The 20685-nt window shown below is 45.3% G+C and overlaps 1 protein-coding gene across 2 annotated transcripts in view; it reads right to left on the bottom strand.

Annotated features, from left to right (window-relative positions):
• Positions 1-20685, bottom strand: part of Tp53bp2 (tumor protein p53 binding protein 2) — a 64385-nt gene that overhangs the window by 19472 nt on the left and 24228 nt on the right. Inside the window, exons 2-12 of one of the 2 annotated variants that reach the window (XM_004653242.2) lie at positions 17526-17673; positions 15527-15640; positions 11820-11902; positions 9130-9231; positions 6256-6430; positions 4684-4865; positions 4171-4335; positions 3685-3913; positions 2202-2309; positions 1755-1903; positions 287-752 (exon numbers count right to left, since the gene is read on the bottom strand). In XM_004653242.2, coding sequence (XP_004653299.2) covers positions 287-752; positions 1755-1903; positions 2202-2309; positions 3685-3913; positions 4171-4335; positions 4684-4865; positions 6256-6430; positions 9130-9231; positions 11820-11902; positions 15527-15640; positions 17526-17673 — 1921 coding nt within the window. The remainder of the gene's footprint in view (positions 1-286; positions 753-1754; positions 1904-2201; positions 2310-3684; positions 3914-4170; positions 4336-4683; positions 4866-6255; positions 6431-9129; positions 9232-11819; positions 11903-15526; positions 15641-17525; positions 17674-20685) is intronic. The other variant, XM_045138158.1, reaches the window with a different exon arrangement.

Below are 20685 nucleotides of genomic sequence, written 5' to 3'. Positions count from 1 at the left end.
TGCCGTCTAGTCAAACCTGCAGTAAACACACAGCCGTGCTCGCTGTGACCATGTGGATCTGTTTCCCCTCACCCGCAAGCTCCTTCGGAGCAGAGACGGAGCTCATCCCTCGCCGGCAGCGCTGGCTGCAGTAGCAGACACACCCCACTGACAGGAGCCACAGTTAGAGCTCTCAGAACCACAGCCTCAGTCTAGCTAGAGACCGGGCATTATGCTCTCTGCTGTCCGCCTGGCCTAGGAACTAAGCCCCAAATCTACCAGGATGAAAATGAGACCAAGAACCTACCACTCGCAAAGTGGGGACCTCTGGTATGGGTCTTGGTCAAAGCACTCTGCACGGCCTGCTGGAAGTTTTTTCCTGGAGCCTGATGCTGTGTATACATGGAATAGATCGAGCTGGCTGCCACAGTCTGGGGTTTACGGAAGGCTGGAAGGAGGGCGTCCTTGGAAGGCTGGGGGGTAAAGGGTCGGACTGCAACAGCAGGTGGGCTTTCTTGCTTAGATCCTGCACAGAGGACTTGGTCTGGGCCACCTGAAGGTGCGCTGGGAGACAGCAGCGCCCTTGGCTGCTGCCCTGCCGGCTTGAGTTTATTTCCCATGGATGCAGCAGCGGCTGTCGGCAGCTGCTGGGGACTTCCGTCAGGCTTACCGTCAGAAGGTGGCTGACTGGTTTGTCCAAAATAAGGTAAGTTAATCTGTTTGGGTTTCGTAGGAACTGGAGGTGGTACTTTACCCACATTTTTATTTGCAGCCTGTAACATACACATACACAAAGAAAGCCAGTCAAGATGTTGTACAACTGGGTTTGTCAGTTCACACATTCACGTATATACCATAAAAATATGAGCCCTACACTTACAGAAATTACTAAAGTACTAAATCACACTAATAAAGGGCTTTCAGTGATACATTATTCTCCCCGTATCTGGTCCTCTTCTTGGTTTCTGCTTCCTAGTACAGCAACCACAAGTCCCCTCTTGAAACTCTCACCTGCCATCTTTTATATTTACAGGTGGTGCCAATAAGTGAAAGTCCCTCTTGTTCATCCAAATTTCACACAATCTAACTGAGTGCAGTGCTGCCTTTGGTAATCCCAGCCCTTGGCAGGCTGAAATGGGAGGATCACAAATTCAAGACCAGCCAAGACTACAGAATAAGGCCGTCTCAAAACCACCCCAAACAGCAAACAAAAAAATTGGTAATTAAATGCAATCTGGACTATTTTAAGACTCCACCCCCCCCCCCCCAGTTTGCAGCATTCACACAAAACAGCTCCTCCAAAGTTAACACCTAAGTAATGGTTGCAGAAGATTCACCATAAAGCTCCAGGTTTCTGTGTGGTTACATGTTGTTTGGTTGAGTTTGTTTTCAAACAAGGTCTCACCTGGAGCTCTGTAGCCTGGTCTGGCTTCAAGCTTAAAGCAATCCTCCTGCCGTGGCCTCCCAAGTGCTGGGCTTACAGGCATGAATCACCATGACTGACTTATATTCCAAAGACATAAAATACCTCAACAACATGAAAACTCTGTTCTTCAGTGTATTCTCTTTGGACACTCATAAAATATGATCCAAAAGCAATTAGGTCAGCTCCTGCCCCTCCCCCGCCACAGAATGGTGTGAGAGCACAAATAAACTCAAGTAGACAACAGAAATCCTATAAGGTGTTCTTATGTTCCATTACACTCTAACATCCTTTCTGCACCATGCATTAGGAACTACCACCGAGTTATAACAACGGGGATACTCCCAAGTACCTGAGCATCTCGCAAGATGTCCTCACTGCTCTGGTTTTTCCTCAGCGTGCCAAAGGAAGGTGGGGCGGCACACTGGTCCACAGTGTCAAACATGGAAAAGGGACGCACTTTCTTTTCTTTCTCCCTCAGCAGAACGTCGCCGTCATCTACTGAAGACAGAGAACACCTTGACAATCAAGCCATCTGCGATAAAATTGCTTACCTGCGAGTAAGTTTTTCAATCCGAACCCTCGCTGAAACTCCACACCCCCAAGTCCTTCCTTCCTATGTTTAAGCTAAACAGATAAAAGAGTAAGAAGGCACTAAAGCTAGCACCTTACTCCTCAGCTATATCGGGGTGCGGTGTAACTCAACTGTCGCTCATTTTAACGCATTACAAAATGACCACCTTGTAGACTTTTAGATGACCAATACATAATGCTGAGGAGAAGCACAAGTAAACCTTACCTTGGTCGAGGGCATTCCCCACACTCTGAGGTACAGAAGAGCCTTGGCTCGGGAAAGGGTCTACATTGGAAGGGCTCCAATCAGGGCTGGCGGGGTGGGATTTAGAGCCTAGGGTGAAGAAAGGCAGCCACAAATAACCCCAGTGGAAAGACACTTCCACTGGTTCACTCTACTGCCAAGGCTTTCAATCTCTAAAAGCAGCACTGAATTCCAGGCTCATGACCTCCCAGTAAATTTACTTAGAAAATACTGTGTTATATTTTATGCTTCTAATTTTAAATTTCCTCCCTTATTCAAGCAGTTTAAAGTTAGTCATATCAAACAGAAAGTCTGCCTTAACTAATACAGACCCATTTAATTCTAGTTCCCCGTGTAAGAAAACAGTTCAGCCTCCCAGAAGACAGCGTCCACGAAGCAGACACACGCCTGCGCGCATGCATCTCACAAACAAAGCCTTAGCGATGAGTGTGTAAACAAGGCACTAATGTGTACCCATGACTCGCTACAGCTTTTGCAAGTCCATCTATTCAGGATCTTTCTACATGTATTTAAATTTCAAACACCATGGCTTTTTTAAAAAGTAGAAACAAAATATAACTCCACAATAAAATTCGAACTATGTGGCACTATTACTTGATAGCAGGAATTATGTCAAAGCAACAGATACCTTAAATTTTAGCTAATTTTGTTTGCTTATAACAACGTTGGTTTTGTTGTTGTTGTTATTGTTTTGTTTTGTTTCTTTAAGTGCTGGTTATTACTTTTTCTTTCAGGGATCTGATGGAAGGTTGTTAGAGAACAGTTAGAACCTTCCCACGACTCTGCCCTTGTTTTACCCTTCCACGACACAATCCTGACTTGCACCTCTCCATGCACCTGAAGATCCCCCAGAATACAGAGGTTACTAACTCAGGGAGCCTCTGCAATTTAACCTCATTCTCCCAGTGTTTTAACCGTTACTCTGAAACCTTCAGCAGGCAAGTCGCATGCAGAAAAGCACAGGATACTGCTTGACCCTGCTCACAAGGAATGTGCTCAGTACCTCAGCACCCCACACTCTGAAAGACGACACCACACACACACACACACACACACACACACACACACACACACAGCCGGATCAAGACTGCCTTCCTAACAAGATGTGTTTTTCGTTTCTGAGACAAGGTCTCGCCATGTATAACCCACGTAGCCTCACACACAATCCTCCTCTTCCGTCTCTCAAAGTGCTGAATTACAGGTGAACTCCAGCACACCTAATAGGTACTCTTCTAAATGACTTTCAGATTTTATTGTAACCCATCTCCTGAATGGAACTGTATCATTATCATTTAAGGCTTAAGACAAATCACTACAAAGAATAAGGGATTTTGAACATGAATAATATGAAGACAATTCAAAAAACAAACAAAAAACCACCCCAACTTGGAAAGCAGAGATGGGGGAGAACTGAACTAAGAACTTGAGAGTAACTCATTTTTACCTTTACTTTGCAGAGAGGCCCCAGACCTCATGTTGGGCAGTGTTTGTATCTTCATTGGCCCCTCTGGCACCTGCATGACCGAGGAACCATCGGGCAGTGCAGGCTTCACCAACAGCTCAGGCCTGGAGGGCATCCGCGGCATAGTGGACGACTGGATATACGGGCCTACGGCGGCCACCCGGCTCGGGGCGGCCGCCGCTTGCTGGGGAAGATTCCCATCAGGCGAAACCTTGAAGAGCACAGACCTTTAGCACTCCGAGTCCTGGATGACCGACCTCGGAAAAGCCTGAACTCTTCATAATGAGCACTTGCAGAATTTAGCCACAGTCTGCAGGAAATGTCCCAGAACAGAAACCCTCCTCCAGGAGCCCTCACCCAGTTTGCTACAAACCCTAGAAAAGCACAGCGCGAGAAGCGAGCCGCGTATCTTTCGGAGAACCCAGAATGCATGCCTCGGTCCCTCTGCGGAGGCCGAGGGCCACTCACCGGGACGTTCTCCTTCTGCTGCAGGGCGGCCTTCTTCTTCCACAGCCGGTCCCTCAGCTCGTTCACGCGCTTGTCCATGACGGCCACTTCGGAATTGCACTTATTCAAACACTCCCTCTGCTGCTGCAGCTTGGCATTCTGTTCTTGGTTCAATTTGTTTCTTAGCTGAATAAAACAGGAAGGAAACAAAAGGAGAGCCAAGGAGTGAGAAGAAAAGGTTTCTCCAACAGGTCATCACATGGTTAACTATTTATTATGTAACTCCTAAAAATGTGCCATGCCTCCACCCCTCCCCACACCTTCCCTTTGGGATTAAAATGAAGTGGCACCTATGCCAGACCACTGGCGGTGGTCATGCCTCAAATTTCCTGCTTGAAGTACCATAAAGTTTATTCTGGATTCTCTCGAGTTGAAATGTCCCCTCCCCGCCCACCTCCAGGAAAGCAGCTGAAATCTGGCACTAACTGCCACTTGCAGGGACAGGTCTGCTGGGGAGGGAGGGCCACGCCGTACCTGCAGCTCCTTGTAGAGGCGATCAAGCTCGGCCACGGCTGACTGGCTGTCGTGGTGGCCGTCTGTCCTGCCGTTCTTGAGCATCTCCAGCTGCCTCGTAAGCTCCTCTACCTTGGACACAGCCAGAACTAGCTCCCTCTGTTTTTGCTGGAACAAGCTATTCATCTGTTCAATTTCTTCCACTAGAATGAGAGAACAGCAAACACCGCTGAAAAGGAGAAATGGGCTACTTCCCAGGCAACTAGGATTCACAATGAACTTCCTAATTAATACAAAGTAGAGAACTCCAGAATGTCCTAGAACCAAGGCACTTTTTTTTTTTAGAAGTAACTGAGACAACATACCTCTAAATGTCAGTGCTTCTGTCTGGACACAGACATTTGAAGAATTTACACACTGAATACACTGAACACTGTGTAGATCTGTGAACATGACCACTGCCCTCCTGAAATCAGGGCACTTGTGCTACCCACAGGAAACCTTCACAAAGATAAAGGACCCCTAACTTTCCCATGTTGAAGGGAGGGAGGGCGCAGGATGCCCTGCCTGGCCCCGCCGCGGGAAGGCAGACGTGGTTAACCACTGAGAAGAGGGGTCGCTGCTTCCATGTGTGGCTGCTAGAAAGTTGCCCAAGCTCCTGGAAGTAACCCCCATTAACTAGTTTACCAAGATAGACCTGGATGGAATAATTTGTCTGTTATTGGTTCCCTATTTGGGTGAAAAGACAGTGGTTCAAAACTCCTTGGGAAACTTTAAAGCAATAAACATTGAACTCCAAATTTTGAAATCAATTTTGCTAGGACTTTTGTTCTAAATTTTATGAAGTTATTGGATTACTTAAATCTTAATTAATAGTATAATAAATAGAGCTATGAGAGAACAAAAATCTTTATCATCGGGGGCTAAGGCATTTGCCTGCAAAGCCAAAGAATCCCAGTTCGATTCTCCAGGACCCACGTAAGCCAGATGCACATGGGGGCACATGCATCTGGAGTTCATTTGCAGTGGCTGGAGGCTGTGGTGTGCCCATTCTCTCTCTCTAATAAACAAATAAATAAAAAATATTTTTTAAAAAAAATCTTTATCTTCATCAAATTTTTGACCAAAAAATGTACTTTTCAGAGGCCATTTTAAAACCTTGTCTAAAACATGCAATGTTGGGCTAGAAAGATGGCTCAACAGTTCAGGCACTTGCCTGCAAAGCCTGAAGCACCCAGGTTTGATTCTCCAACACCCACATAAATCCAGATGCACAAAGTGTCGCATTCATCTGGAGTTTGTTTGCAGCAACTGGAGGCCCTAGAACATCTACTGTCTCACTTGCTCTCACTCTGTGTGTGTGTGTGTGTGCTTGTGAATAAATAAATAAAAATGCAAAAAAATGCAATGTTAAATTCAACCGAATGAACACTCAACATCGAAACTGCAATGAAGCAATGTATTGCAGTGTTTCAAATAAATTTTTTCTAAGTTTACAAAGAGTTGTTGCTACAAATCAGAACAAACTCCCCCCCCCCCCCTTGGCTCTTGGTCACTGCAGTCTTCTCTCCCAGCTCACCGAGAGCAACCTACCCAGCCTCCCGTTGCTCAGCCTCTTCTGCTCCACGCGGCCTTTGAGGGCTCTCACTTCCTTCAGCTTGGCTTCCTGGTTCTCAGCTATTTCCCTGAGCCGCTTGAGCTTCTCCTGCTCAGCAGCTTGCTGCTGCTGGCGCTGATCTTGCTGCTTCAAAAACTTTAGGCGTTGTTCCTAAAGGTTGGGAAAAGGAAGCAGTCACGGGCCTATCATCCAAACAGACGCAGCGCTACCCGCAAAGGAGTCTCCCTCCACCCGAGCTGCTGAGGTCGCAGCACCCCGCACTGGGGCTCTACTCTCCCCACGTGGCCTGTGTCGCCACCACAGGCGCCTGAGCAATGCTACAATGCATACTCCCGAGCCCGCCCTACAAAGCTCTTGGACTGAGTAATATGGCCTATGAAGTACTATTTTTTTACGTGTGTGTAGTCAGGTATGGTGTGGTATGTACGGTAGGTGTGGTGCAAGTCAACGTGTGTGCTGAAGGTGCCCATGAGCACGCAAACGCAGAGGAGCGAGCGTGCCGGGTCCCCTCCCCTGCTCGTCAGCTCGCTTCCTTTACGTGGAGTCTCTTCACTGATTCCAGGGCTTTCTGTTTCTGTGAGGCCCCGTGATTCTCCTGATTCAGCTCCCCACAAATGGGAGTTACAAATGTGCATGGCCAGAACCAGCTGATTATGTGGGTTCTGGGGAATTTGAACTCAGGGTCCCCCAGGCCCTCATGCTTACGCAGGAAGCACTTTAACTACTGAGCCATCTCTCCAGCCCACGAACTAGTATTTTTAATACAAGTGGTTTCTATACAGCAAGCAAGCAGTGATCCTTGAACTAGTTCTCATGAAGTACTGCTTTTAATAGGCTAACTTTAAGAAGGAATTTATGGGCTGAACAGATGGCTTGGCGGTTAAGGCACTTGCCTATTAAGCCTAAGGACCCAGGTTTGGTTCCTCAGTATCCATGTAAGCCAGATACACAAGGTGTTACATGCATCATGAGTGCATTTGCAGTGCCTGGAGGCTCCGGTGCACCTAATTCCTTCCCTCCCTTCCTCCCTCTCTCTCTCTCTCTCTCTCTAACAGTAAATAAATAAGGATAGGTTGAAGTGAGAGGCAGTATAAGTGGCTAAATGCAGAGGAGGACATTCAAATTTAAATTCTAACCCAGCTCCCCTCCACATCACCTGTGAGACAAATTGCATAGCCTTGCCAGGTACACGCATCTGTTGCATCGTCTGTAAGATGGGGGACGAGGAAGAGCAACTGCTTGTCACAGTGGCAAAGACTAATGAAATAAAGTAAGTGAACTTTTTTTTTTTCCACGGTAGGGTCTTACTCTAGGCCCAGGCTGACCTGGATCTCATTCTGTAGTTCCAGGCTGGCCTTAAACTCACAGTGATCCTTCTACCTCTGCCTCCCAAGTGCTGAGATCAAAGGTGTGCATTACCATGCGTGGCTTGAAATGTAAATCTTATACAGTATTTAGGCCATAAATAGGAACTGGAAAGAGCCAAAGTAGTAATACCTTCAGAAAACTGTAACTATGTAATTTAAAATTACGTTTTCATTACAATTTTTAACTGAGTGACAGAGTCACATACTCTATAAGCCAAGTTAAATGTCTCAAGTCAATATGCCTAAAACAAAGAAGTAACACGGTGTAACTTTAAAAGGTGAGGACCCTGAGGCTGGACATTTCCTCTGCGACACCTCTGCATCTGACTGCACGTCCTCACCACTCACTGTCACAGGCATCGGCTGCCCTGTTCTAGAAATGCAGCTTCTCAGACTCGCAACTCATTGCCTCGGAATCAGCAGCATGCACTTTCAACTAGACCCCAAGGTGATTCACGCGCCTACTAAAGCTTGGGAAGCAATGAGCCACATGACTTTGAAAACGCCAGTGCCTGTTACTACAAACAGAAGTGAATGCACAGGAATCCAGAGAGTCTGACACAGAAGGGCACGGTCATGCTGAGAGCCACCTAAAAGATTTCCTGGCCACACTTCAAAGCCCTGACAGGCAACCCACACACGATCGACCCTATCTCAGACTCAGGCAGCTTACCGTCACAGAAGACTGGTCAGTTAAGGATCCTGTGTGTGTGGACGAGGGGCAGACAAGCTAGAGCCTACAGGCCGAATCCAGCTTGCAGATTTTATAAGTGAAGTTTTACGGGAACAAAGCACGCCCATCTGTGACTACTCATAAAGCAGAGGCGAGGAACTGCCGCAGAGGAAGCCTAGCCCTAAAGCCCCAGAGTTTCACTACAGGCCTAGCAAAAAGCCCCGCGGCACCCGCTTTAGAGCGCAAGCCTACAGCTGGCAGGAGGCGCAGCAGCAGGACTAAGGTGACAGCTAACGGTTAACGGAGAGGTTTCTTACAGTAATTTCCCTTGCTCAAGGACAGCGCTGTATTTTATTGGTGCCAAGTGAAGGGGGAGGACGAGGGGTGGAGACAGTGTTAACATTTGTAAATTTTAAAGTGGCTCTTACTGGAGTCCAGTGGCTGCCAGCCGCTAAACAAAGCTCTTCTTGGAGCTCTAGTTCACTGACTCCCAATACAGGTTAAGTAGCTTTCATCAAAATGAGGAATCAGACCAAGCAAAGCGGGGGGACTGAGGTTAGCTATTCATAAAGCTGAGGCAGGAGGGTTCCTTGAGCCCAAGAGGTTCAGGCCAGCCTGGGAACAGAGAGAACCAGACTTGAGGAGAAGGGGTAGGGAAGAGGGAATGAGGGGTCAGGCAAATCCTGAACACGGGAACGACACAGAGATTTCCACAAAATGCTCAAGTATGGGAAAGACAAGCACCACAGCAGGTGACCCGGGGCCTGAGAACAGCCTCACGTCTACAGCGCCAGGCTGCCAAGACTTACCTTGGTGGCCAGCATCTGCTGCTGGGCCTCAATCTGCTGCTGCTGGCGAGAAGCCATTTCCTGAAGTTCAGTGAGTGTCAGATCCATCCTGGGACTATTAACCTACAATAAAACATCCTCTGTACTATGATCACAAAGATTCCACCCTCTGAAGCTTACTAAAACTTACTTTCAGGGCTGGAGAGATGGCTTATTAAAGTAAAGTGCTTGCCTATAAAGCCAAAGAATGTAGGTTTGATTCCCCAAGACCATGTAAGCCAGATAGACAAGGTAGCGCTTGAGTCTGGAGTTCATTTACAGTGGATAAAGGCCCTGCAAGCCCATTCTCTCTCTATCAGCCTCTTTCTCTCTCTCTCAAATAAATAAAATTTAAAAAGTTTTTTTTTAAGTTTAAGATGATGGGCTAGGAGGATGGCTTGGCAGGTAAAGGCTTGTGCTTGCAAAACCAGCCAGCCCACATGTGATTCCCTAATACCCATGTAAAGCCACATACATGAGGTGGTGCATTTATCTTGAGTTTGTCTGCAGAGGCAGGAATCCCAAAATGTCCATGCTCTCTCTCTCTCTCTCCAAACTTTTTTTTTTTTTTTAACTTTTTTCAGGGTTGGGGAGATAGCTCAACAATTGAAGGCACTTGCTTGAAAAGCCTGCTGGCCCAGATTCAATTCCCTAGTACCCACATAAAGCCAGATGCACAAAGTGGTACATGCATCTGGGGTTCGTTTGCAATGGCTAAAGCCCTTGGCATGTCCTTTCTTTCTCTCTCTCCTCGCAAATATAGAAAAACATTTTTTTTAAACAAGTTTCAGATGAGGGGCTAGAGAGATGGCTCAGTGGTTAAGGCGCTTGCCTGCAGAGCCTAACAACCTGAGTTCAATTTCCCAGTGCCCACGTAGAGGCAGATGCACAGGGTGGCGCATGCATCTGGATTCCGTTTGCAGGGGCTGGAGGCCCCAGAGTGGCCCTTCTCTTTCTCTCCTTCCCTCCTTCTCTCTCTCATAAATAAATAAAATATTTTTAAAAATAAAAAAAGTTTCGGATGAGCCAATTATAGCAATGTTAGACATTCTCCTATTCCATTAATTTTTACATTAATATTTGCTGGGTTGACTTATTAATATGTAAAACATACTATCACGCAGAATAACATCTATTAAGTTATAAGCTTTAAATTAACTAGTTTAAATAGGGACACACATAGAACAATTTAGAGTAACTTTGTCCTGTAGTTAATTACATTAGTATAGTGTCTGGTCATATTAAACATAGCACTGGGGTATGAAGAATGCAGAGAATACAGTTATCAGAACATTATTCAAAAATATACCAGCACTTGCTAGGCATGGGGGTACAGGCCTGTAATCCAAGCTACTTGTGAGGCTAGGGCAAGAGGAGCCAAAATAAAATTTAAGGCTGAATATGGTGGGTCAGGCCTGTAATTCCAGCAGCAGCACTCAGGAGGCAGAGGCCAGAGAACTGCTACAAATTCAAGACTAGCCTGGGGTCTACACCGAGTTCTAAGCCTGCCAAATAACGAGGGGGGAGGGGACACAGACACCCAGTTTATTCTATCTCAATTATACTTCAATAAAGCCTTTGTTTTAAATTCTGCTAATGGCCAAGACAATTTTTGCAATCCCAGCATTAACCTTGCATTATGGTAAGACAGCTAACTGTAAGACCAAAGAGCAGAAACAGAAAGAACTTGAGGAAATGCAGAGGAGGAACAAATGGGACTTTGGGTTATCTGAATTCTAACATAAATTAACTATAAAGAAGAGAAATGTAATTTAACTAATCTCCAATAACACTGAAATTTTTGAGTTCTGGGTACTAGAAAGATGACTGTGGTTAAGGGCACTTGCTTGCAAGCCTGGCAGAAGAGTTAAATACCCCAGCATCCTTATAAAGCCGCCACAAAGTAATGCATGCCTCTTTGATCCCAACGCAGCTACAGTAATGGGAGATGGAGCCAGAAGAATCCAGAAGATTGTGGCCACCTAGTCTAGTACCCACACAGTGGGGCAAAAACGAGGGAGACCCTGTCTCAAGCAAGGTACAGGAGGAGAAACACCTGGAGGCAGTCCTCAGAAATCACACATACAGAGCAGAGTATATGGGTATATATCCACACACTTATTAAAAAAAGAAGAAGGGGGAGAGGGAACAGGCATGGGGGCGCAAGCCTTTGATCCCAGAAGTACTGAGAAGCAGAGTTATCACTATAAGCTGGAAGCCAGCCTGGAACTACAGAGTGAGTTCCAGGTTAGCTTGGGCTAAAGGGAGACTCTACCTGGGGGAAAAGGGGAAGAGGGAAGGAAAGGAAGGACTGGGTAGGTTGAGCTCTGAAAAGAACACCTTCATAGCATAACAAAGTACTTACTTAAATTCATATACAATAGCAAAAACTTAATGTCTAATTCCCAATCTTCTAAAAGTGCTTACAACAACAAATAAAAGCGCCAAAAAAATAATTACATCTTCAAACTTGAATTTCTGGTATATCAGCATCTAGCTTCTTGGAGTAATAGCCATGAAGAGATAAAATGCTTATGAAATAAATTTAGAATAACCTATAGAAGGGGGTGTCCCTGATCCAGCAAACAACAAGAAAACAATGACAGACACTCCAAGGCTAAAACATCAGTGTCACCGTGGCATGTAAGACGTGAGTAACAAGGACCACTTACGCCATTTTCCTTTCTTCGATGTTCACCAGGAACTTTTACACCATTTCTTTTCAGACTTGGATCCTGAGATCTTGGTCCACTCACTAAACAAATTCAAAAACCATATGTCAACACTACAGTCAACAGCAGCTGTAAATAGCAGTTTCTGAGTTCTGTTAATACTGCTGTTTGATACTTAAGTTGCACATATTCTTAAACTATTTTCTAATACCACTGGAGCTTAGGTCTCATAATTCAGCCTGTTGTGGAAAGCTGAGTGAAGAGTGAATAGTTAGCATTAAAGAATACCACGAGCAAGCCGGGCGTGGCACGCCTTTCATCCCAGCACTCAGGAGGCAGAGGTAGGAGGATCACCATGAGTTCAAGGCCACCCTGAGACTATAGAGTGACTTCCAGGTCAGCCTGGGGCCTGGGCTACAGTGACACCCTACCTTGAAAAACCAAAAAAAAAAAAAAAAAAAAAGAATACCACGAGCCACTAATCACTAGATCAGCTGCTTGATTCATAAAACAGAGGTGGAAAATCTAACAAAATTAATCATTACAGAGTAATTAAGCCCAAGGCGAGCCTGGGCAGCTGTCTCAAACTGAAAGGTAAAAGAAGGCTCAGTGGTAAAGACCCTGCCCAGCATGTGTGATGCCCCGTGTTCAATACCTCCCACTATGCAAAAGAAATAATGGAAACTTGTATTAATGTATCTTTACTCATTAATAGTGTAACTTGTCTATAAGAAGGAACAAATGGTGTTTTGGTTATTTGACTTGTGAGCTATTTTGTGAAAATCCATTAAGAATGCTATGAGTACTTTCCCATTTATCTACGAAACATATTTCGGTCTGGTAGAGCGTTTGTCTAGCATACCTAAAGCCCTAGGCTCAACGCCCAGCACCACATAAACAGAAGCATGACTATGCACACCTGTAATCCCACCACCCAGAAGTGGGGCAAGAGACAAGAGCTCAAGGTAATCCTATATAGTGAGTCTGAGGCCAGCCTGGGATAACAAGTGCGTGACTAGAAAAATATTTCCATTTTTCTTAGTTTAGTAATTAAAAAACAATAATACTCGCCAGTCATGGCACACGCCTTTAATGCCAGCACTTTGGAGGCAGAGGTAGGATGATCACTATGAGATCGAGACCAACCTGAGACTACAGAGTGTGAATTCCAGGTCGCCCTGGGCTAGAGCAAGACCCTACCTTGAAAAACAAAACAAAAAAAACAGCACTACTCTGCGTTTTAGCTAAAAGAATTTTTCAACAAAATATGAGTATCTCAGCACCATTAATTTATCATAAAAAATGAACCTGAACTAATATAAGAAATAATATAAACTATTCAGTAATTCACCCAACACTACACAGAGCACAACATTTGAACTGGGAGATGAATAAGTAAAAAATCAATTTAAATATGAGCACTTCATAGATTCATAGCTATAATTTTCAGAAATTAGAAAAATTAGTACCTGAGAAATTTTGGACAAAAATTTCTTTGAATCAAATGTCTATTATACTTGTCAGTAAATGTACAACAAAGGAATTTTTGTTAATAATAATGAACGTGTTTATCCTCAGAGCCAGGCATCACGTTTAATACATAACTCTACTGCGTTTCTTTCATTTTTAAAATACTGCTTGATTCCCTAACAAAATGGCTCATGTAATTTATCACATTATTCTTGTGAAGAAAAAAACAGCTTTTATTCAAAAATAGTATTTTTTTTTTTTTTTGCTGCCTCAGAGAAAACACTTGATGAACTTCTTATAATCAGTTACCTAGAGTAAAAAGCAGGAGTAGCTTTAAATATATTTTCATCCACACTGAGGGTGATAGACCTTGGTTGGTTAAAATTAGAAAAGAGTATGTGAACAATCCCTTTTACTCCTTAGCAGTTTAAACTAAACAGGGGAGTACAACTCTTCTACAGATGAAGCTATCCTGCTTTATACAGATCTAAACGCTGCGGCAAAATAGCCCTTCTATCTAACATTTTATTCCTCACATTACTGACAATGAAGTTCTATGTTGCACTATTAGGAGATTAATTAATAATGCACCTAGAATGATATCTGAACTGAGAGATAAGTGGGTAAAATTCAACTTATTAATGGAAAAGGATGTATGTAGTAATGTAAATACAGAATAAAATACAATGTCAATTTAAATGCACAAAAGAAACAGGGAGAATATAAAACGTGCATTCAACATACAACTACAGGCCCCAGGGACACTGAAAGGCATGCAAGCCAGCCTGGCGGTGACGCAAGGTCACTCTGAGCTCTACTCCCAGCTGTGCCCGAGAAGCCTCTCACCCCTACGGACAGCTCTTCCCCACACGGTCAATTCTGACCCCCACTGCAGTCATTTCTAATGGTCAGGGGCCATATGGACTCTTGTACTAAAACAAATCGGAATTTTATAATGCCAACTAAGATGTTACCTACATTTTCACTCCCCAAAAAATAGTCAATTTTCATTTTAAAATCCCAACATTTTTAGGTCCTGCTTCAACCTATGGGTTTCTAGAAGACTGAAGGTTCTCGCATCCTCCAGAGCCACAGGGATGGGCATGTCCAACCCAGAAACCTCCACGTGGAGGGTTACTTTCTACTCCTCCTCCCATGTGTAAACTCAGGGCACAATCTTCAATCACGAAAATGAGATCGTCTAGCTCCTTTATTCTCCCTAGGTCCAAGTCCTGCCTTCATTTTTGATGACTCCCCACTGCCAGCCTCTCAGTTCTATGGCTAAGTTGTCTCTGATTAAAATGCATTTTCAGGGTCAAATATGAAACAATCACCACTTGGACGGCTTTATCTTTGAAATGTCAAGCTCAATCACTAGGTCCCTTGTTGTTTTCTGAGATAGGGTCTTGTTAGGAAGCCCCAGTTGGCCTAGGCCTCACTAGGGAGACCAGGCTGGCCTCAAACCTGCTTGGATTCTCTGCCTCCCACGTGCTGGGGTTACAGGTGTGCACCTCCACTCCTGGCTACTCTTCCTTTGGACCACTCCTTTCTCTCTCACTACATCGGCTCACTGATCTCTTTCAGACATACAGTCCCTGAACCCTGTCCACTCTCTCCCCACAGCCCGCTCCTATCCTCTCCTCCTCCCTACCCAACTTAAATGTTACCTTGCCAATAGGTGCCCATTCCTCACCATTGCCCCCCAGGAAGAGTTTGTCCGCAAAACCCCAGCCCTGGGTCGATCTGCCTCCTTTTTTGACGCCTGGCTGCAGGGCTCTTCCCAGCGAGCTGCTCACTCTACTCCACAGCAGCTCAGCATCACCACTGTCACTGGCACAGGACGGTTCCTCCCACATCAGGGAAAGCACACCCAAACTGAACCGCATCTCAGAGTTTTCTCTCCTCCCTATGCTGCTCGAGGGACCCTGCTTTTGTCTAAGAGACGCTCTCCATCAGGGCTGTGGAAACCCTGCGTTCCTTCTTGCAAGACTTTCAACTTCCTGCCACATAAAAAAAAAAAAAAAAAGAACCTCTCCTGTCTTCAAGCAAAGCCATACCTGCTTCTCTCTCCCAGTGACAGTCTGATCCAGACGAAGCGACCTGTCCCACTGTGTCAACTTCCTATTCCCCGTTACTTCACCAAGTCCCCGGCTCCTCATCCTGCCTTTCTCCCCAACTACTCCAGTGCACAAAATAAAGGCTTAAAGACTTGCTAAAATTCACAGAATCGTATGTACCAGTGTCCCTGTTAGGGGGGCGTTCATGACGAAGGAAGAAACGAACTTCATTCCTCTGGCTTCCTAATCGCTGAAGCACATCAAACATTCGCTCATTATCAGCAACTGGACGCTCTACAAGAAAAGAGAAATATTATCATCTACAGGTAGAGAAAGACAATGCATCTATCACCTGCCCTGAGGCAAACTGTGTAAGGAGTACAGGAAATACTTACTTGGTCTCTTAGATAACCTTTTCTTTTATTTAAAGAATTCAGAAAAAACTGAGCGGGCCCCCTCCCAAGATTTCAACACTTAAAAATCAGTGTGAAGGGCTGGAGAGATGGCTTAGCAGTTAAGGCACTTGCCTCCAAAGCCTAAGGACCCAGGTTCAATTCTCCAGGTCCCACATAAGCCAGATGCACCTGGTGGCACATGCGTCTGGAGTTCGTTTGCAGTGGCTAGAGGCCTTGGCATGCCCATTCTCTCTCTCTCTCTCCCCATCTCTGTCTCTAATAAATAAATTAATTAAAATAAATCTTTTTAAAAATTAAAAAAAAAAATCATAAAAAAAAAGGGCTGGAGAGATGGCTTAGCGGTTAAGCGCTTGCCTGTGAAGCCTAAGGACCCCGGTTCAAGGCTCGGTTCCCCAGGTCCCACGTTAGCCAGATGCACAAGGGGGCGCACGCGTCTGGAGTTCGTTTGCAGAGGCTGGAAGCCCTGGCACGCCCATTCTCTCTCTCTCCCTCTATCTGTCTTTCTCTCAAATAAATAAATAAATAAATAAATAAATAAATAAAATCAATGTCAAGCCCAACTGAGGTAATAGAATAAGGAAACGGTTGTCAAGAGTCTCATTCCGTGGCATCTCCCTCAGCATAGGCACACTTTTCAACAGTCTGAGTAATCTATTAGGTCACGGAGGCCCTCCTGGCCAGGAAACAAATGAAAAGATTGGCAACCTCCTCACATATAATCAGAAAAGTAAAAATTCAAACCAAACCTCAGTTGTCAGCTATCAGTTTTGCAAAACCATAAAAACTTGATGAGATAACTTTGAGAATAGTATCTGGCCCCGCCCCCAGAGGAGGAAAAGGAACAGTGGGAGTTGACCCCAGTTGCCTAATAAAATAGAAATGATGAAAATGACTCCTACATCACAAACTCATATAGGGCCAAAGAAAGCAGGCTGTCCCATTTCAGAGCTCCACAGAACTGTCCTGAAGACCTGAGTTCAAAGCTTACAACGCTGTCCGTGACATCACCGCTGCCTCCTGCCACTACAGTTTCTTAGCCATGAACAGCCTCCCCTTAAAACCTACCAACAGTGAAAGGGAGGTGTGAGCTAGGGACACAGCTCAGTGGTAAAGTGTTTGCCTAGCAAGGCTCTGGGGTGGATCCTTCCTTCCCCTCCTCTTTCTTTTCTGTGATTGTGAGGAAGGGAGAAGATGAAAGGGGAGGAAACAAGAAGAAGGAAAGGAAGAAAGAGAGCAACGCTTCAAATTCCTAGTTAAGGAAAGCTTAAACATGTAAAAAATACTGAGCACCAAATATTTGACCATAACAGAAGCTGCCACCTGGCCCATCTGCTATCTGTCCTGTGACATTTATGCTGCAGTGATTTCATTTTGTTGCAGAGAAAGCAAACAACAAAGACCTCATGTCACAAAAAAGCTGCCGGAAATATGGCTTAGCGGTTAAGGCATTTGCCTACAAAGCCAAAGGACCCAGGTTTGATTCCCTAGGACCCAGGTAAACCAGATGCACAAGTGTCTGGAGTTTGGAGTTTGTTTACAGTGCCTGAAGGCCCATGTTCTCTCTCTCTTTCTCCCTCCCTTCTTCCCTCCATTTCTCTCTCAAATAGAATTTAAAGAGCTACACTGCAGCAAGACCACCAGCTCCTGATGCACAAGCTACTATATTGTTTGTGGGTGGACCCGAATCCTCACACACAGTGCACCGTCAGAACCCAAAAGTCATCAAAGACAGTGGAAGAAAAGCAGAAAGCTGGATCTCCTACCAGAGCCACACCACACTTCTGCCAAATGGCAGTCGCTCTCGCCGGGCTCCTTGCACAGGTCCACCACATCTCTGCAGATGGTCTCCGGGGTGACGGGAACTTCGGTGAAGTGCTGCTCGCTGTTACTGAGGTACACGGTCAGAAACATCTAAAAGAGAGAAAAACTGTCAGCAGTCCGGTCTGCCAGAATGCCATTTGCCTTTGATCCCATCCCCTAAGTCATCTCAGTTGAGGGTATCAATGTGCACGGAACAACCTGGCTGTCTCTGGCTGAGGGGGGCGTACTCGGACCAGACCTCCCCCAGGCAAAACCTGCTGCTGAGTTCCAGGAAGCCTGGCAGGACAGTCACACGAGTTCAGGCAGAAATCTTTTCTGCCAGTTTTATGTACTCAGCCCCATACTCCAAATAAACCTTTCCATGAATCCTTTCAGATTATATGCTGATTTTATACATAAAACCCTACTCAAAGAATACAAAGACTATGGGACATAAACTTGACAGACTAAGATATGTCTTAAAATAAATTTAAAAAAATATATATATATGTATGTATGTATGTATATATGCATATATATACTTATTTATTTGAAACAAAGAGTGACAGAGAGAGAGACAGAATGGCATGCCAAGGCCACTAACCACTGCAAATGAACTCCAGACGCATGCACCATCTTGGGCATCTGGCTTACATGGGTCCTGGAAAATTGAACCTGGGTCTTTTGGCTTTGCAGGTAAGTGCCTGAACCGCTAAGTCATCCCTCCAGTCCTAAAACACTACTTTTTTTTTTCTTTTCTTTTTTTTTTTTTAAAAAAAAAAAAACTACTTTTTAAAATAATTAGACTAGGGCTGGAGAGATGGCTTAGCGGTTAAGCGCTTGCCTGTGAAGCCTAAGGACCCCGGTTCGAGGCTCGGTTCCCCAGGTCCCACGTTAGCCAGATGCACAAGGGGGCGCACGTGTCTGGAGTTCGTTTGCAGAGGCTGGAAGCCCTGGCGCGCCCATTCTCTCTCTCTCCCTCTATCTGTCTTTCGCTCTGTGTCTGTCGCTCTCAAATAAATAAATTAAAAAAAATAAAATAAAATAAAATAATTAGACTAAAGCCAGATGGTGGCACACTCCTTTAATACCAGCACTCAGGAGGCAGAGACAGGAGTATCGCCATGAGTTCAAAGCTACTCTGAGACTACAAAATAAATTCCAGGTCATCCTGGGCTACAGTGAGACCCAACCTGAAAAAACAAAACAAAATAATAATAATAATTAATTAGACTATGCTGAACACAAAGAAAAGTTTAGGTGTATGACTACTGAAAAACACTGTAATAACAATGACATAAAGACTCACTCTAACAGTCATGGGGTCTGCCAACAGTCTCTCTGCCTCCCTTTTACTCACTCTCCCAGAGCCGAGATCAGGCAGCATTGGGGTTTTTGTGAAAAGGCCATACTGGAGTGGGGATGGTGATGGACCTGACTCAGATATCATGCCGGGCCACGAGATTCAGTGAGTGTAAAGGAGACAGGCAAGAGAAAGAGCACAACCTCCGTGCTCTTCCTTCATCTTCATCTCCACACTTTACAACAACATCTCCCAACAATGATGAAATTTCCCCTAAAAGCTGTGACCTGAAATAAACCCTTTCCTTCTGTAAGCTGCTTCTGGCAAGGTATTCTGTCCCAGCAATGAGTAAATACCTATCACATTCAAGGTACCAGAAGAATTAGAAGTAGATACCGTTAAAATAAATAACACACATGAATGGAAAAACTGCTGTAGCACCCCACTGTGAGCTGTCCATTAGCACCCCATTGTGAGCTGTCCATCAGGCTCTGTGTATTCTCATAAGCTGTGCCACAAAATTGTAGTCCCAAGGTTTCAATTTAGCCAACAAAGGAGCACTTAAAACTTATTACATAAAAATCATAGTCTTAAAAAAATTAAAGATTAACTAAAGCTCACAGAATTCTACTCTTGCTGCTAGTTGGGTCAAAAATACCCAACACGTTCAATAATGGACAAATCACACTTTTGTACTAACTGTGTATGTGTGTGTTGGGGTGGGGGTTGAATGCAAAATGTCCAGCAGCCTCATGTGGCTGAATGCTTAATCCTCAGTTGTTCAAGAAGGCTGTGGAGCCTCTGGGGAGAACGGGCTTGCTGGAGGAAGTATGTCACTGGGGTGGAGTGCCTTGAGTTGTTAGTTTAGCCCTACTTGATATTTGCCCTCTCTACTTCCTCCCTGCTGATGTAAAAGTATTAGCCAGCCGTCTGCTCCTGCCATGCCATCCATGATGTGAGCCAGCATCTGCTCCTGCCATGCCATCCATGATGTGAGCCAGCCGTCTGCTCCTGCCATGCCTGCACCCCATGATGTGAGCCAGCGTCTGCTCCTGCCATGCCTGCCCCTCCATGATGTGAGCCAGCATCTGCTCCTGCCATGCCTGCACCCCATGATGTGAGTCAGCATCTGCTCCTGCCATGTCTGCCCTCCATGATGTGAGCCAGCCGTCTACTCCTGCCATGCCTGCCCCCCATGATGTGAGTCAGCGTCTGCTCCTGCCATGCCTGCCCCTCCATGATGTGAGCCAGCATCTGCTCCTGCCATGTCTGCCCTCCATGATGTGAGCCAGCATCTGCTCCTGCCATGTCTGCCCTCCATGATGTGAGTCAGCCGTCTGCTCCTGCCATGCCTGCCCCCCATGATGTGAGCCAGCCATCTGCTCCTGCCATGTCTGCCCCTCCATGATGTGAGCGAGCCATCTGCTCCTGCCATGTCTGCCCCTCCACGATGTGAGCCAGCCGTCTGCTCCTCCCATGTCTGCCCCCCATAATGTGACCAGCCATCTACTCCTGCCATGCCTGCTCCCCATGATGTGAGTCAACATCTGCTCCTGCCATGCCTGCCCCTCTATGATGAAATTTCCTCTCAAAACTGTGACCTTAAATAAACCTTTTCCTTCCGTAGGCTGCTTCTGGCAAGGTATTTTGTCCTAGCAATGAGTAAATAACTAACACAGTGGTACTTCTTCATATTGCCCACTACAGGAAAGTTTCTTTGAAGTTTATCACTTCAAAAACAGTAACCATCTACACTGTATATATGAGAGTTGATGTTTATTAAATTGCACTAACACGAAATACACAGTGCATACAAAACA

This window comes from Jaculus jaculus, chromosome 1 (genome assembly GCF_020740685.1).
Source record: "Jaculus jaculus isolate mJacJac1 chromosome 1, mJacJac1.mat.Y.cur, whole genome shotgun sequence".
Lineage (NCBI taxonomy): Eukaryota > Metazoa > Chordata > Mammalia > Rodentia > Dipodidae > Jaculus > Jaculus jaculus.
This window is presented reverse-complemented; position numbering and strand designations above follow the sequence as displayed.